We start from the raw sequence: 18,537 nt of genomic DNA, 5'->3' as shown, positions 1-18,537 counted from the left end.
CTTCACCATTAATTAAAATATCAGGATTAACTGAATTATTAATCCGTGTTCTTTAGATCTTGCATGGGTAAAAATCACAGTGTCATCAGCATACATTTGGATGTTAACATCTGGACATGTTTGAGGGAGGTCATTTATATATATACAAAATAAAAGAGGTCCTAAAATAGACCCTTGAGGGACCCCTGAAATACAGTTTGCAAATGAGGAACACTTATCACCCACTCTTGTACATTGTTTTTTGTTATTCAAATAGGATTCCATCCAGGTCATGGTATTAATGGATAAATTAAATTTAGAAAGTTTTGATAGTAAAACGTTGTGATTAATGGTATCAAATGCCTTCTTAAAATCTAAAAACACAGCTCCGACGACACCGCCTTTATCAAGTAGACTTTTGATTTGTTCCACAAAAAAACAATTTGCTGTTTCTGTCGAGTGATGCTTTCGGAAGCCAAACTGCATCGGGTGCAAAGTAAATTCACCTTCATTTAGATGAGAGACTAGCTGATCACAAACAACCTTTTCTGTAATTTTAGAAACTATTGGAAGTATACTAATGGGTCTTTAATTTGATGTGAATGTTCTATCACCTGTTTTTAAAATTGGAGTCACTACTGCAGCCTTCCAGGATGAGGGAAAATAGGAATTTGTTATTGACAAGTTTATCAAATGAGTTAAAGGCTTACAAAGTATTAATTTATAATTTTTCAAGAATTTTGCATCAAAATCAAAAACATCCTTAGACTTGGACCCTTTCAAACAATCAAGTGTTTTCATTACTGTATATTCTGAGACATTTTTGATCGTGAAAACAGGGAAATCATTATTTGACGATTGCAGTACTCTTGGTCTTCGACCAAAATTCTTGGCTAGACACTGTACTGAATCTACAAAGAATGAATTAAAGATCGTAGCTATTTCTCCTTTATCTTCTATCACTTTTGATTGTTCGTTTATTACCCATTTTTGAACAGATTTACGCTCCTTCTTTGTAATGCTATTAATATTTTCCCAAATTAATTTACTATTTCCCTTAGAGTCATTGATTAATTTAATAAAGTAATCAGCTTTAGCCTGCCTTAGATCTTTTACTACTTTATTTTGTAATTCTTGGAATTTTCTCCTGTCATGTGGTAGTCCTACCTACTAATTCCAAGTAAAAGTAAAAAATGATCTTATTGTAATGCTAAATATGATTCATATAAAATCACCGAATACTGTATATGCATATGCTTTGTGATCATAGACTAATGGTTCCCAAACTGGGGGGTAAGGGGTGTCTGCAGTTATAAAAAGGGGGGCACTGCAAGGCTATGGGGTACAGTCAGCAGATTGTTATGCAAAAGAAACCTCTTCAGGGTGATACAAGACCTCACTGCGAAATTATCCTACTTATGGGTACTTGCTACATAAATTTGTATTGGTTGTTGTCGTGGAATAACAGACCGATAGATGCAGAATCAGAATTGAGTAAAAGGTGACTCAGACATTTGAGAGGTGCTTCAGTAAAGGCTTGCCATTTGTAAGAGAGAAAAAAGAGATTTGTTGTGTCCATCAAGACTGAGCTAGATGATGAGGGGCATTATAATGACATCAGCAGTAATGTTTTCCTCTGTCACCCCATCAGTCCTGGTAGGGTTCTCCGTTAGCTCTGTAATGATGTCATACAGATCCTTACTCACAGATCTCAGGGATCTTTTGAATGTTACTTTGATTGTATGCAGTTCTAAAAGTTATGTTAAAAGGGAAGAAAGAACAAGTTTTCGGATTCCAGTTTTAGACAGCTACATTTATACGAGTACTTTGGAAACAAAAACTTTTTAGGACTTCTTTCTGAACATAGTTTTGAGTAAAGAAACAACTCTTAAAAGTGTCTGTTTATAGGTGCTGCCCACCACAAGACAAACTTGTCTCTTTTCTCAAAAATTGTCAACTTGATGGATGAAGAAGTATTTACATCTTGGGTTTTTAGTCTCACCCTGAGCATATGCTTGTATTCGTGTTCATATTAAGATGGATTCAGTAGAAATTAGTGTTTGTTTCCCCCCTGTGGTCCTGATCTCCATGGTCCAGCAATGTCATTACTAAATGACGTGGGGAAAAGGCCAAAGAAAAGGTGTCCTCATTTGCCCACCATATCTGCTTTCTGTGAAGTAAATTAGTCCTGCCATGAATGAGTCCTCCATGAGTAGCACAGTAGGCTTTATTCATTTAGTTTCTCTTGGCAGCGATTCCATGCAGGAATTCCAGGAGTCAATGGAATAGACATGCCCACAACATTAAGTACAATAGGCAACGGCTCCTTGCGCACAGCGGGGAGTGTGTGTGTGTGTGTGTATGTGTTAACTTTAAACATAACATAACTATTATTTTACTCTCTGATTCATTAAAATAAGTGACAACTGTCATGAATGGATTTGTTTATCATTTGTTTATTTTTTCTTTCTCATTACATCTTAAAGGATTAGTTCACCCCAAAATGAAAATTTCCTAATAATTTACTCACCCCAATGCCATCCAAGATATCCATGTCTTTCTTTCCTCAGTGGGAGAGAAATTATGTTTTTTGAGGAAAACATTTCTGGATTTTTCGTCTAACAATGGACTTAATTGGTTACCATCGTTTTTAAGTCCAAATCAATGCAGTTTCAAAAGTCTTTGAAGTGTTTAAACGGGCTGTACGCGATCACAGCTGAAGAAGAGGTTGTTATCTAGCGAACCGATAGGTCATTTTCAAAAAAAAATTAGAATTTATAGACTTTTTACCTTCAATAGTTCGGATTGAGCTGATTAACAAACGGACAGGGAACTACGTCATCACATTGAAAGGTCACGCCGGCGCCGGCAATACTATTTGAACTACTATTCATATTCATCAGAATGTTATTCATATACTATTCATATTCATATTCACTGAATACTATTACTATATATATATAATAGCAAACAATACTATTTGAACTATCCTCCTACATACGGTCGCATTGTAAACAGTGGGGCGGTACTTCTGCCGGCGCCGGCGTCGGCGTGACCTTTCAACGTGATGACGTAGTTCCCTGTCCGTTTGTTGATCAGCTCAATCCGAACTATTGAAGGTAAAAAGTCTATAAATTATCTTTTTTTTTTTTTTTTTTAATGACCTATCGGTTTGCTAGATAACAACCTCTTCTTCAGCTGTGATCGCGTACAGCCCGTTTAAACACTTCAAAGACTTTTGAAACTGCATTGATTTGGACTTAAAAACGATGGTAACCAATGAAGTCCATTGTTAGACGAAAAATCCAGAAATGTTTTCCTCAAAAAACATAATTTCTCTCCCACTGAGGAAAGAAAGACATGGATATCTTGGATGGCACTGGGGTAAGTAAATTATTAGGAAATTTTCATTTTGGGGTGAACTAATGCTGTTGTAGTTTGAAGCTGTGAATTACTTCTTTTTTTTTAAATGTGGAATGTCTTAAAACAGCAGGGTTCATTTTAGGAGTGTTCCATTTATTTGCCCCTTGCTATGGGGCAGGTGAATGCTTCAATCTGATTGGTTGACGAACATTCTAAGGTTTGCAATTATTTTCAGGGAAAAGCATGGCTAAAGTAGTTCCAGGCAGGTCTTGACCGCATAACATATCACTCCGCCAAATGATTTAAGTTATTTCAAAGGTCTTTACAGACTACAACAGCAAAAGAACCAAAACACACAACGACACTGACCAAGTAAATAAATATAGTAAACAATAGGATAAAAACAACAAATTATTTACATGTTTTTGGTAATAACAACGCTGTTCTTGGATCAGTTAAACTTACAGTTTCCCTATTAGTAAAGACGCTGTTGCTGAACACTGTTCACAAATGCTTAATCTCTCTCTCTCTCTCTCTCTCTCTCTCTCTCTCTCTCTCTCTCTCTCTCTCTCTCTCTCTCTCTCTCTCTCTCTCTCTACATATATATATATATATATATATATATATATATATATATATATATATATATATATATATATATATATATATAACTGCATTAGTCTGCTATCAGTGACTTAAGCCTTCATTACTAGCTCTAAAATGACGGAGGCATGGGATTAGATGCGTAAGAAATTAGTCCTACACACAAGAGCGTTTTAAGGACAAAAGCCTGACACGTGTCTTGAAATACATGATCTGAACAATGTTTTGAGGTGTGGTAACCTTAGTATACTAATGGCCATATTACTGACAAATAATGCACACTCCGCTTCGTGTCGTGGCTGCATTACCACCTCGGGTGTGCATTACTTTTCTAAAAATTCAACGGCCCGTCGTCAATTATTCCTTACTTGTTCATCTAAAGTTCTCCTCCAGCATTCAATTACTCCTTATTACTATCTCCTTCACTTACAGCATCACCTCCTGCCCAGTGGCCACACAAAGCTATAACCACATCACAAATATAGACTTAGTTATTGATCAGCCTTTAAATCAATTTTTCATATTTCTTCCCACTGTTCAAGCAGGTTTTTGAGCACTAGCTGGCTAGCATTAAATTGATCTTTGTTATTGCTATCACCATAATTTAGTACTTTTTTATTTAATATTACTTTTATTTCTTAATTTTAAAAATGTATTTGTTAATTATTATATTAATTAATATTAAATATTTTTTATAAATGTAATTATTTTATAATCTTTGTTATATATAAATATTATTACAGTAAAAATAGATCAAATATTATACATATATTGTATATGTGTATTATGTATATCTCTTACTGCGGACAACAATCTCAAGAACTAATGTAAAGAGACTTGCTTTGGTATTAATGAACACTGATGCAAAAGTGACATAGTGAGTATTTCCTGCCAAAGGAAACTAATGGCCATGTGTTTCATACAGGAACAAAAGCATTTTCACAGGAATCATTGGATATGTACTTTCTACTCACACACATTTACAATAACCCTCTCTGTGGTGCTCGGCAGGCATGGGCCAGCTGATGTAGCAGATGGTTCAGGCTGGACCCAGGAAGGTGTTTGATGGGTGGAAATAGGTGTATTTAATTGCATGTCAAGTCTGACACCTCTGCCAGGGTTAAAGGGGCCTGTCTGTTCCTGTGCCTGTTAGCCCTCACAGCTCCTTCAGCCAAGACTCATCACTGTCCCTGGAAATCATCACTAATACCATACACACATACACACCAAAACAATACTTCTCCACTGGTTCTCCACACGGCTTAGAAATAGAAACAGTAGCTACTACAGTAAAGAGACAAAAGTAAGCAAAAGTTATGTTTCTGGCCACATTTTGCCAAGTGACAGATTATGTTTTGTAGTCCTTTGTATTCCTTTAGTAACTATATGGACTATGCGCTGATGCTGAGTGGTTCCATTTTCACAGTAAGAGAGGTGGAGGACTATGTTGAGCGCCAAAGGATTTTTTTTTGGTGGGGGGCTACTCGTCACCAGCTCCTGGTTCACTCCTGTCCATTCCCGAACCAGCCGTCATGGCTCCCTGGAGGGGAAATTAATTATAGTTTGAAGGTCTATAAAACCTAACACAGAAACTGAATATAGGAACAAAAGGAACAGAATTATACTTCAAAATAAGATTCCAACACAAGACAGAGGCCGGGATCATGACACATACCATATTCTTAGCTGCATTTTATTATTCACATTTCCTGATGTCCAACAGACATGCAGAGCATTTTTGGGTCCATTCAAAGACATAAAAACAAAAAAAAATGGAACCAAAACTGACATCAAAATGACCTTGGTCTAAATGTGCACACTTCTTCAGTGTGTTTTACTGTAAAGAAAATATAAGCTTTTTAATATTTCATTAAATGTGGATATTTTCACAATATAATTACTGTACTACAAGTCATGCACATTTTTTGCAAAAAGGTGCATGAAGACCCCATCAGTTTATCATATGAGTGAATGTTACTGTGATGAGTCACTCCAAACCGAAACAAAGCCAGAAGAGTTTTTGATATGCATGAATGAAGCCTGGCATCTCTGAGATTCCACGCAAGGATTAGTCTCTGGGATCAGTGAAACAATCACTCATCAAATACTTCATTAAAACCTGCCGAACAGCCCTCGGTGCTCAGTTGGACAAAAATGAAAAGAGAAGCTGATGTTAACACTGTTGCCAGGCACACAGGCTTTTTTTAATTGAAACCCCCCCCCCGTAAAATGTCTATTTTATCTGGTTGTTGTGCATGGCAGATGTTTAGCTTTGCAAAAGCAGGTCAGTGGAAGCGCAAACACACATGAACCTTCGCTCACTAATTTGGCTAATTACTTTCTTAAAGTAATGACCTGTGTCATTTCACACAATATGTGCGATTCTGGAGCGCCCATATGGAGAGAAAGATTTATGATTGTGTCCTGAGGACATTCCACACATTGTTTAGAGAAGCTAATGCTGCTTTGGAAAGTTTCCAAATATTTTTTGGGTTTGTTTTTTACTTCTCACCCAACTACCTAATTTTTATTGTCTTTCGTAGCTGCAGTTATTCAAAGGGTGCAATTTATGCAAGACAATACATTATGAAGGATTCATTTGCTTTGATCCATCTCTTATTTTTCTGTCCTTTACCTGTTTCTCTCTCTCTTTCTCCTCTGCAGTGTGTCCTGGCACTGATAACAAGCTCAGCACGCTGTCTGATTTGGACCAGCAGTATAAAACTCTTCGGAAGTTCTACGAGAACTGTGAGGTGGTCATGGGTAATCTGGAGATTACCAGTATTGAAAGAAACCGCAACCTGTCTTTCCTCAAGGTGAGATAATCATTAACTACGTTTTATGGATCATTATAAGCACAGTCAAGGAATCCAATTGGTAAATTATATATTTTTGGCAGTGTAAACAATATATTTAATTTGATGCAAAATATAATGGGGCTGGGGTTGGTTGTGCTAGTAAGTTGTAAAGGCTTCCGGTCATGTTATTTTCTCAACCCATATCCAACCTATCACAACCCATTACTCCCCATACATAATTTGTGGAATTTTTTTTATATTTTGTCCATTGACTACAACAGTTAAAAGTTCACAAATGATGTGATAATAGAAACCTAAGGCCCCGATATACTCACAGGGAAGTTATTTTTCATTCTGCGCTTGGGGGTAAAAAGGAGTTCAAAATACATTTGCAGTAATATACTGTTAGCGAACATCCCGACAGCGCACACGCTGCTGAGAACGACGTTTAGATGAATCTGTAAATATGTTCTGCAGACTTTCCTTTCAATAACAAAATAAACACACAACAAAAATGACAGCGGTGAGAAAACAGTTGTTAAGAAAGCATCTGATCATAGCCATGTTAATATAAAATACAGCTGTTCATTGTTTGTTCATGTTAGTGCACAGTGCATTAACTAATGTTAACAAATACAACCTTTGATTTTAATAACGTATTAGTAAATGTTGAAATTAATATTTACTAATATTAATAAATGTTGAAGAAGTATTGTTCATTTTTAGTTCATGTTTACTAAGGTAGTTAATTAATGTTAACTAATGAACCCTATTGTAAAGTGTTACCGTGATTTTCTTTATTGTCTCAGCTGAAAAATCAGGATGACTCAAAAGTATTTAAATTAATAAATTATTAATAATATATTAAAATAATTTAAATTAATATGCAAATAAAACCAAAGTCAAAAAGGTTGAGAAAGGTTGTTTTTTAGTAGACATGTTATAATCTGTGTTCTCTCCTCATGTTGCTCTTACATATGAGGGTAATTTTGGGACCTGCAGAGAATAGGGGCTTAAGTCTGCATTTCCTTTGATTATCTGAAGAGACATGTAGTGTAGTGATCAGGGATGGTGGAAATTAATCAGAAACCTCTCAAGTTACTGTATCTTTATTATTAATAAATTCCTAATCAGTGAAAAACAGGATGGAGAAAAAAAAAAAAAACACATTTAAAGTTTTAAATTTGAAAGTTTTTAAAGGAAATAAAGTTTGTTTAATATTGTAAAGTAAGAATATTGTAATATACAGTATTTAGATTCAGTCTAACACACAGTCTTTATCAAAAGTTAAATAGTATATAATATGAATGTACTTTTTTCACTTATTGTCTTAGTTTGTCTCATATGGTGTTGTTAAGATGCATCTTGCTTTACAGTGCTGTCCTTCTCTAGATGTACAGGCCTTTTAATGTACAGGCCTACACTAGCATTCAAAAGTTATGTATTAATATTGTGAAATATTATTACAATTTAAATTAACTGTTCTAAATTTGAATATTTGATTGAAATATTGGATTTACATTGGCAAACATCGCTGTATATGATGACATTTACAATTAGTAATTTAGCAGGCTGAAGACACTTACTGAAAACTGCAGATTATATATACTGTATATGCTTTGTTAAATGCTACTTAATAAAGTGGTGGTTTATAAGCTCGATCAAGTCTATGACGCACCTATTTATTAGCGATTTATCTGAAATTTTAAGTAAAGTGTCTTCAGCATCACTTTATGTTCAGCAAAGTACCTTCTTGTCATAGGCATTTTTCTTTCTTTCTTTTTTTTTATTTTTGTGTGTGTGTATGTGACTTTGTTCCCTATACATCCTGTTGTCCACTACAGTGTATGACAGTAAACACCTTTTTGTTAGCCTGTTGTGTCACCAAAGCCTGTTGTTCTCCACCGATGACAGCCAATCCCTGCACACATATACAAAACAACACCCACACAAAACAGATACCCAGGATCGTAACACCTGTCCACTGTCAGGATCCCGTGATGATTTTAGAGGGTTTGATTGACAGTTCATTAAAGTCTAATCAGGCCACCTGATTGTTACATGCCAGCTGACTGGGAACATCAAGCTCAGTGTCCAAGTTAGCTCCGTAGAGACGGATAATTGCCTTTGTTTGCAACTAAAATATGTGAAAAATGTAAACCTTGTGGGTTGATGTTGTTCAGTCGTGTAGTTTTCTGCAGACCAAGCAGGATTTTCAGCACAATTGGGGCTGTACTCCGGTGTAATAATGCTTGAGTTGTTCTGGCTGGCTCTTGTTCTCTTACACGGGTCATTCACTCTCGTCTCTGAGGTCGTTGAGAAGAGCGAAGTGGTTTCAGGCAATAGTGAGGAGGATCTGATTGTCTTAAAAGAATATCAGTATTACACGCATACAAAAATTTATAATTTTATATATATATATATATATACAGTACAGGTCAAAAGTTTGGAAACATTACGATTTTTTTATATTTTTGAAATAAGTCTCTAATGCTTATCAAGGCTGCGTTTATTTGATCAAAAATACAGAAATTCCTGCATTTATTGCATTTATTCCTGTGATGCAAAGCTGAATTTTCAGCATCATTACTCCAGTCTTCAGTGCCACATGTGACATCCAGTCTATCACATGATCCTTTAGAAATCATTCTAATATTCTGATTTATTATGAGTGTTGGAAACAGTTCTGATGCCTAATATATTTGATGAATAAAAGGTTAAAAAGAACTGCATTTATTCAAAATAAAAAAATATTTTCTAATAATATAAATCTTCTTTACTATCACTTTTTATCAATTTAACACATCCTTGCTGAATAAAAGTATTGATTTATTTCAAAAAAAGAAAGAAAAAAAAATACTGACCCCAAATTACTGACCAGTAATGTATATTGTTGTTACAAAAGATTTCTATTTTTAAAACATTTGCATGTTTTGCAACATTTGTTTTACTTTTTTTTTTTTTTTTTACTTTTTATTCATCAAAAAAAGTATCCTAAAAAGTATCACAGGTTATGAAAAAATATTAAGCAGCAGAACTGTTTCCAACTTTGATAATGAATCATCATATTAGAATGATTTCTAAAGGATAGACTGGAGTAATGATCCTGAAAACTCAGCTTTGCATCACAGAAATAAATGATAATTTGAAGTATAATAAATTGAAAACCAATTATTTTAAATTGTAATAATATATCACAATATTATTTTTCTGTATTTTTGATCAAATAAATGCAGGCTTGATGAGCAGAAGAAACTTCTTTCAAAAACATTAAAAATAGTAATGTTTCCAAACTTTTGACCTGTATATATTATTTTTCTCTCAAGAATTAAAAGCATAAGTGTAAGGCTTATAAAAACACTTACATACATTTTTCTGTTAAAACTTGTATTATTTGAGCTTTAACAGAGTAGTAAAATTGATTATAGTTTACACTTAAAAGGTTGGAAAGCAATTTTTGTTTCAAGGTAAGTACAAATTTATGGATTCACTGCAAATTTATGGATTCACTTATTGTGCCTCACTGTAACTTTAACCAGACTTTTTTTTTTTTTTTTTTACTAAGTTAAATGAATTTTTTGTGGAAATCAACAGTAAGTGCTGTCGTATCTTAACAATCTGTGTTGAAAACCAGCATATTCCTTTGATGATAACTCAAATGCTTTTTGCTGTTCTTTTGAATTGGGCAAAAATAGTTCTTTTTAGCATCTTCTTAAATCTTGAATGTTTAAATCGGCGAGGCTTAAAAACACCTGCAATTGATAAACGATTCAGCACTGGCCCAATCGGGCAGTGACAGTTCAGTCAACTGTCCGGAGCGTCGCTTACGCTGGCCACGGGCCATCAGGCAATCCTTAATGTCGAGCGGCTCGAGCCCTGACATGAACCTGATGCGATCGTTTTCTCTCTGTTTTTAATTCAAAGTTGCTCTCATCTTGAAATATTCACCCAAGCTGTTTTTTCTTGTCTTTCTTTTTCTTTCAGTTTTGCCCTTGCACTAATAATTTTAGTTTCAGAGATTGGATAAAAGTCTTCATAATTTGTAAAACTATTGAAATATGAAATTTAATTAGATTCGCTGATAATTGCAATGCTGTATCAGATACAAATCAGGAGTGCTTGTGTGTGTGGTTAGAATGTTGAATCAAGGGATAGGTAGAATATCGTTTTCTTTTGTAGGTTTTTCCATCCAGTCATGTCAACACAATCATCATAATTTGTCTGAAAATGAAGCTTCTGTGGAGATAATCATATATATGTAAGTACATATTTTAACAGTGACATGAAATAAACAAGGGTAATGAAACAAATTCTTGTGAACATGTGTAAACACCATGTACATTCTTTGTTTTTTCTGTCTGCATCAATCTTTGTTGGCTTGCTTATATTAGACACATTTAAAGTCAACATTAAATAAAAATTGACCCTGTTTACTTTCTTAATAATCATTCCTGGTCTTGTTTTGCGTGATTAATCTGAGCACATTTTTTTCCAGAGAAGAAAATGTTCCTCATCAATAACGTTTCATTTGGCTGACGTCACCAAGCCCTCTCAGCCACCTGAATTAATTGAATATACTGTTTTACAAAGAAATATTTCAAAATACAAATGGGTTGCAAACACCATTTCATGTTGACTTTAATGCATTATTATTTTTGGGGGGATTTTCTTTAAGTTTCAGTACTTTTACTTAAATTAAAATCCCAAATTGGCTTTCTGTACAGATTGTAGGCAGGACTGAGATCACCAAAAAGAGAGGTGTGCAACAGTTTACAAGACGATATGAAATGTAAATGGCGACCCTCGTCGTGGAGGATGATCAGATTTATTTTAAATTAATTAATCGTTCAAATAGCGGTTTGTGCTGAGAATTCCATGCAGGCCAAGAATGGTTTGTAATCGTGCTGTGCCGAACCAATCTATAGTGGAAATATAACCTGAACCGCTCCTTGCTGTTTTTAGAACAGTTCGGCCCAACGGTGGAAAAGCGGATAATGATAATATTGTTGTAAATATAGACTTTATTTTTACATATTTCAAATTTACAGTGTTTCTAGTCCGGGACAACAGACTGTTCATGGGTATATCCAAGTTTTTGTCCAACCAAATGTTCTCTAGATTGAAATATTCTCTAATGTCCCTCCTCTCTCTGACAGCAAATCAAGCTATTCGCCATTTTAAACGAACAGGGATGCGTCCCTTCGTGCCCCGGTCAAACTTCCTACATCAACAGGAAATAACATAAACAAAGGAAGGAAAACTGTGCTAGACATCAAGAGATTCATGCATTTGCCAAATGCTTTTATCAAAAGTACCCTGAGTTGCATTCAGTGTATACATTTGGCCAATTAATGCATTCCCTAGGAATCGAACCCATTCACTTGGTGTTTATGGCTCCATGCAGGAATGCATTTTCATGTGGTATCAATTTTCAAAACATCTATTTATGTTTTCTGCATCCCTTCCTATCTACAGCTTTCTGTGTGACTCAGTGTAAGGGCCACTTGCACACTCACAAGAGAATTTAAACGGAGCCTGTAATGTTGAGGGAGACAAAAAGCCACTCGACTCCTGGATTTCTGCTCTTCAGTTTTAGACAGCCTGCATTTTCACACTGGAATAAAATGTGAAAGAAGGGTTTTCAGTGATATACTGTCCAGAGAGTAGGTCTGTTAGAGGAAGTATTAATCACTGTGATGAGCGAACAGCTCTGCCTCATTATCATTCTTTCACTGTGAGAGGTTTAGGCAGGTTCAGTGCAGGGCCGAGTGTTTCTGCGAGCTTCAAGCGACTCATTTGTTAAGGCTTGCACTTCACTAACTCATTGCTACAGCATTAGCAGTTTAAGCATGTTTTATCATTATTGCTCATATTTTGTATGTTTGTTCATCATTTGCTGATTTAAAAATCACAGGTAATTAATATTAGATGTTTAGTATTGTTTGTTTCCCTCATGATAGGATTATTTAGGGCAAAAGCTTTTTTATAGTATTTTATAATGCTAACTAGCCATATAATTGTGCATACATAGAATAGATTTTCAAATAGTTCCTCCTATATCCCAGACTATGATCCAGAACTGTGAATCTGCTTTACTATCAGGCTGACTCAACCGAGCTACATAGCTATGGAAGCCCCACATTCTAAATTGATAATGAATTTCATTAATACTGTATACATTTTTTGTGTCAATCTCTGCAGAACTCTGACTGTCACAGCATGATTTAGTCACTAGTTTACTGGTATCCCATGGCCCTGTTTATGTGACACAATGGTTCTGCTCCAATATTTAATGAGATATATATAATATTCAATATAGACAGCTGTCTTCTATGACAGCATCCAAACAGAGATGGAACCTCATACGTGACCGATTTTTGAACCCTCTGCATAGGCAGCAACTCAAATACCAATCTACAAGAGACTCTACTTACAGTTGACTCTAACAGAGTTTGACGTTTGGGGCATGCCCTTGTTGGGGCATAAAAATACATACACACACACATTGTTTTTCTTAATAAAATGATACTTTTATGCACAGAGGTATATTAAGTTGATCAAAAGTGGCAGTAAAGACTTTTACAAAGTTACAAACTAAATTATATTTGAAATAAATGCTGTTCTTTTGATCTTATATATTCTTATTATACTGTAAGCTATCCTTATAACTTTTATACCATAGTCTGTCTGAATACTCGATTCAGATGCTGAACAGATGCATCTCTCTCTCTCTCTCTCTCTCTCTCTCTCTCTCTCTCTCTCTCTCTCTCTCAATAATTAATTAAAATAAATCAATTAAATTATTTTAATGCACTTTGCGGAGGCTAGTGTATATTTAAAATCTTAATTTCTCAGTATTTGAATTTTCTCAGCTCATCGCAGTGCATTTAGGGATTCCCTTATCTGCGAAGGATAAGATGCTGCTTTCTTTGTCAAGACAAAGTGCATAAGCTATATCTTAGAAGTCGCCTCCAATTTGGAACAGCCTTTGAACTGGAAGTGTGCCTGTGCTGTCTAACTAGGCAGCTCACTAAGTTTTGGAACAGAGCTAATAAGTCACAGTTTCACTGGCATTAAAAACTGTTTTTCTAACTATTTCATTCTTTAAAAGTTAAGTTCAGACAAGAAACAGACCTGCTGGGTAAACCATTATTGCTATCCAGCCTAGGATTTCCTAGTAAATTATTATTACTTTCCTGCTTTTTTAAAAAAAAAATATCTACAGCACTTTCACAGTCAGCACAAGACTGTAATATTTGTATCATTTCAAGGATGTTTCTCCTGCAGCAAATATTTGAGCACAGACCAGGGCTTGTTAAACTCTTCAGTTTGTGATAATGCAAAGGCCATCTATAAATAGATAAGGTCACGATGAACTGAACTCCATGATGGATTGTTCTGTGTCCAACACCCTGCAGTGGTGTGGAGTTGTGTTCTTATTAGTGGGTAAACAGATGGGAGGATGACTAAGGTGAGCTGATGTCTGAGATGCTGCTGGCAACTGCAGGCCAACAGCTTGTCCTCTACTATTAGAGTTCATGCTTGGTGATGTAGCTATACATTTGCTTGGTTATAAACTTATGTATAGGCTACATACCTAAACATTTTTTTTAGATAGGTGTGTTCTTGTCACAGTAAGCAGAATTTTAATATATGCTGACTTTTGTCACTTAAATAGACAGCATTGCATATTCTTCACAGCTAAAGCAATCCCACAAATCAGATGGGAGTCAATAGCAAGTAGAAAATGACCTACTTCATCTGTTTTTATATGCTGTCTATTTTTTTATCACATTTTTGGTTTAGCGTTATTCTAATGTCAGAGTGTTCTAAAATCAATCTCTTTGTGTTGATTCTCTGTCTCATTTGAATCATTAATGCAATTAATTTTGCTTTAGAAAAGCTGTTCAAAAGTTTAAGGTCAGTATTTGTTTTTTAAAGAAATGCATTAAAGTGATCAAAAATTACAGGCTGGAGTAATGATGCTGAAAATTAGGCTTTACCATCACAGGGAAAAATGACATTTTAAAATAAATGAAAATATAAAATAGTAATATGAATTGTAAAAATATGAAAATATGTTTTTACTGTATTTTGTATTACTTTATTTTTCAAATAAATGCACCATTGAAAAGCATAAGAAACTTCTTTCAAGAACATTAAAAAAATCTCCAAACTTTTGAATTGCTGTGTAGCTATCTAGATAGTAGACATCGTTCAGTTTTGCACACATCCCATGTGAAGTCCTAATAAGTTGCATACGCTAATGTGGAAATAAAATAAAGGCCTTGATTTTATTCCTGCTCAGAGGGTATAATGCAGTTTCTGACCCCGGCTGTACTTAATCTTAACCCTTCTGAAAGTAAAGGGCAAACCTGATCACATATCAGCAGTTAGTATTAACTTCTGTCCTATTTTAGAAAGCCACTGTTGTTTCCCATTCTAGCCTCCGCAGTTTCTTATTAGATCCGACACAGCACTGTGGCAAGGTCTCAGAGGTGAAATAATTTCCTGAGAGCAATTACAGGCACCAGGAATTCCCATGATTGCCATTATATTAAAAGGTATGGCTATAAAAGCGACTTATAATTGAACGATCACCATTTATCTGAATAAGGCTCCATCTTTCCTTGCATCACAAGGGGAAATGCTGACCGTTTAAGCTACCAGTTTAAATCACGTCCATTGTACATTCATAATTGTTTAAAGCAACCTCAGGCTTTTTGTGTGTTTGTCCACAAACATGAAGTATATTACTGTGAGTCAAGGTTTAAAGGAGACTTTGGCTTAAAGGAGACTTTGATGTGATCTTAAAGACTTTAAAATTGCAATGTAATGGAATTAGCAACAGATCATTTCTTCCATATTGTGATTTAAATTCAAATGAAATGGATTATTAGAAATGAAAAAAAGTAGGTCAGAGACTTAGTTCAATCCATTGGTTGTGATTGGTTGCAGGTAGATCTGAATGCGGACATGTAGTTGATTGTAAAAAGGGGCGGGATTTAAGCAGGCTAAGTAATTTGAGAAGTCGGCATTGGATCACCAGAGAGAAGACTGTCATTTCACCAGAGCATTTATGACATTTTGATGAAACTTCTTTTTTTTTTTAAAGGGGACCTATTATGCTCCTTTTTACAAGATGTAATATAAGTCTCAAGTGTCCCCAGAATGTGCCTGTGAAGTTTCAGCTCAAAATACCCCACAGATAATTTATTATACAATGTTGTAAATGCCCATTTTTTAGTGGAAGGAAAAACACGCTGTTTTCGTGCATGTATCTTTAAAAGCAAATGAGCTGCTGCTCCCCGCCCCCTATCACGAAGAGGGCGGAGCCTTTACAGCTCGTGCCTCGGATACTCTGCCAAAAACGAAAATATCTGTTTGGTTTTTATTATCTCTATTGCGGTCACGCTCACATGATATTGCAGTTTTTCATCATCATGAAAGTTTATTACCGGTATCTGCATGCGTTTTAAAGCCATATCTGTCTAAACTTCTGATATATGGTTTTCTGAGCGCACACATCTGAAGCCTGAGCACACAGAGAGCTGGCTGCAGACGACATGCCCTGTGAGTATTAAACTAAGCTCTTTCACTCGTATTGCGCTTAAACTGTCAAATACACAAGGTTATGTCAAAACACACAAATTTCGCATAAACCCAGTCAGTTATTTTTGTGAACGTAAACAGCAGAAATCATGTGTATTAGATCTGTGTATTAAAGTGAAAGCAGCGTAATATACAGTACCTACTGCTAAATATGCTGTTAATATGAATCAAACAACAAAAGTAAAGCAGAAAATCTCTTGATTGAATAACTTTAGTAGCCTTAATAAGAATAAACAGCTTATTCTGCGACACTGCTTATGATTTATGGGGATTAAAAAAAGGAGTGGGTGGATTTGTACCATTATAGGGTTGTTGTGTACACAAACTGCCGACACATTTCTATTCAAACACCATGTAAAAGTCCATTTTGCATAATAGGTCCCCTTTAATACGTACATTAACATATGCGCACAGTCAAACATACAGCCTTTCAAAGTATAGTCCATTTGAACACAGGCTCTCAACACATGCACACTAAAAAGATGAATCCTTGTCCAGTGTCTGTGCTTTTTCTTTCCAGATGTTATGAGCAATAAAAATGTATTTGTACTCATTTAAACTAGAGTTGTGGGTATCTTTTAATCCCCTCACATAAACACTCGTCAACTTAGGAATATATTGTTTTTTTTGCTTTTTTACCGTTTCTTCAGTAGTTTGTCGTTGTTCTTGTTCTGCCTCCTCCGGGTACTTTCGGACCGTGAAACAACGGCCCGAGCCAGTGTTGCCACCTTGCGGACAAACTAATGCTTCATTCCATTTACCTCGAAGGAGGGATGTCACAGCTGGGAATGACGTCACACCCGAGTTGATAGCGTTCTAGTACACTAAGATGTCCAGGCAAACCTTTACTGTACGTATACCCTAGCATACGTGTAAAAAACGAAGTAAACTTTGAGCTTCACTGCTTTCGATCCCAATAAAAGACTATAAAAGCCACTTTGAGGTGGGATGTTCTTGGCCTTGTTTGCAGACATCATCAATTTAACATATGTTAATCCAACCTAAAGGATTTAAGCACCTTCTTTCTTAAATGGAGATTGTCTAAAATCAACATGGTCATAATGATTAACACTCACGAATCCTCTGACAAAGTCCTATAACAAGGGTTTGGTGAAGCCTCCTGTGTTCGTGATATTCAGACGTTCAGCTGAATTGTTTCTCTCCACGGATTTTTAATATCTACCCTGTCACAGATGGTTTTGATCAAGCACATGTGTTATGTCACCTGCTGCTAAAGTGGAACAAATAGATTGCATTTAACATTGACATTTATATTGTTTGCTCTTGGGCTGGAATTCAAAACGATTGATTGCTGCCCGCTCAGCTTTATCTTTACCACATTCGTTCAGCGTTGATGATAACGAATCAGCATTGCTGGCTCACCTCCAGTAAGTGTTGTAGAATATTGTGTTTGCTCTATTTTTTCTGTTTCTTTTGCACACTATTAGTGCAGGAATCCATGACTAAAATTCAAACTGCAGAGATGTTTGGTTGTTGTGTGAGATTTGTACTTGTAAGAGTGTCATTTTTAGCATTTTCCAAAATATCTAATATTAATACTACAGAAATTATAATTGTATGGTTCCAGAGCTAAAGGGGAGGGGGATAGTTTGTTTTACAATCTAGTGATGCCTGCAAGAAAAATAAAGATGTATAATGTGAGTGAGCATTTTTGTTTGAATGTTGTTTTTGTTTGAATGTTTTTTGTTTGAATGTTGAGCTGCAGTTCATTTTCCACTGATGCAACAACAACCAATCAGCTGTGCTATGTAGATGATGATGTGACCGCTACCAAATGAGTTAAAGACCTCTCAGCCTGCACCATCTAGAGTTTCAGGCCAGAACTAGGTATTTATTATTTATTTTCACAATGCAATTTGAATATCTGGATCTAAATTTCTATCTAATAATATTTATAAATGTGTTGTGTTGGTGTGTATTTTCTTTAGTCACACTGGAACATGTAATGTGTGTTTGAGCCAAAATGGTGAAAGTAGTATAAAAGAGAAAGCATTGGTGCAAAATTTCTGGGCACATGTTTTTTTTTCTTTCTTTTTTTTCTCTTTTTTTCTGTAGTGTGGGGCTTTGATGTGTTATTTGTTCTTCATCAGTCAGCCTGTATGAAAGGTATAATCAAGCTAATTACTGATTACAGAATTCATCCTTTGTTCACTGTCTCTCG

At 35.3% G+C, this 18,537-nt stretch overlaps 1 protein-coding gene across 1 annotated transcript in view; it reads left to right on the top strand.

Moving 5' to 3' along the window:
• LOC311076195 (receptor tyrosine-protein kinase erbB-4-like) overlaps positions 1–18,537 on the top strand; it is a 174,757-nt gene that overhangs the window by 93,208 nt on the left and 63,012 nt on the right. The window contains exon 2 of the mRNA XM_084104167.1: positions 6,610–6,761. Within this exon, the coding sequence (XP_083960293.1) occupies positions 6,610–6,761 (152 nt within the window). The remainder of the gene's footprint in view (positions 1–6,609; positions 6,762–18,537) is intronic.

The sequence above is a fragment of the Abramis brama genome (genome assembly GCF_963993115.1).
Source record: "Abramis brama genome assembly, chromosome: 2".
NCBI lineage: Eukaryota > Metazoa > Chordata > Actinopteri > Cypriniformes > Leuciscidae > Abramis > Abramis brama.
The sequence above is the reverse complement of the archived record's forward strand: the minus strand, read 5'-3'. Positions and strand labels throughout refer to the sequence as shown.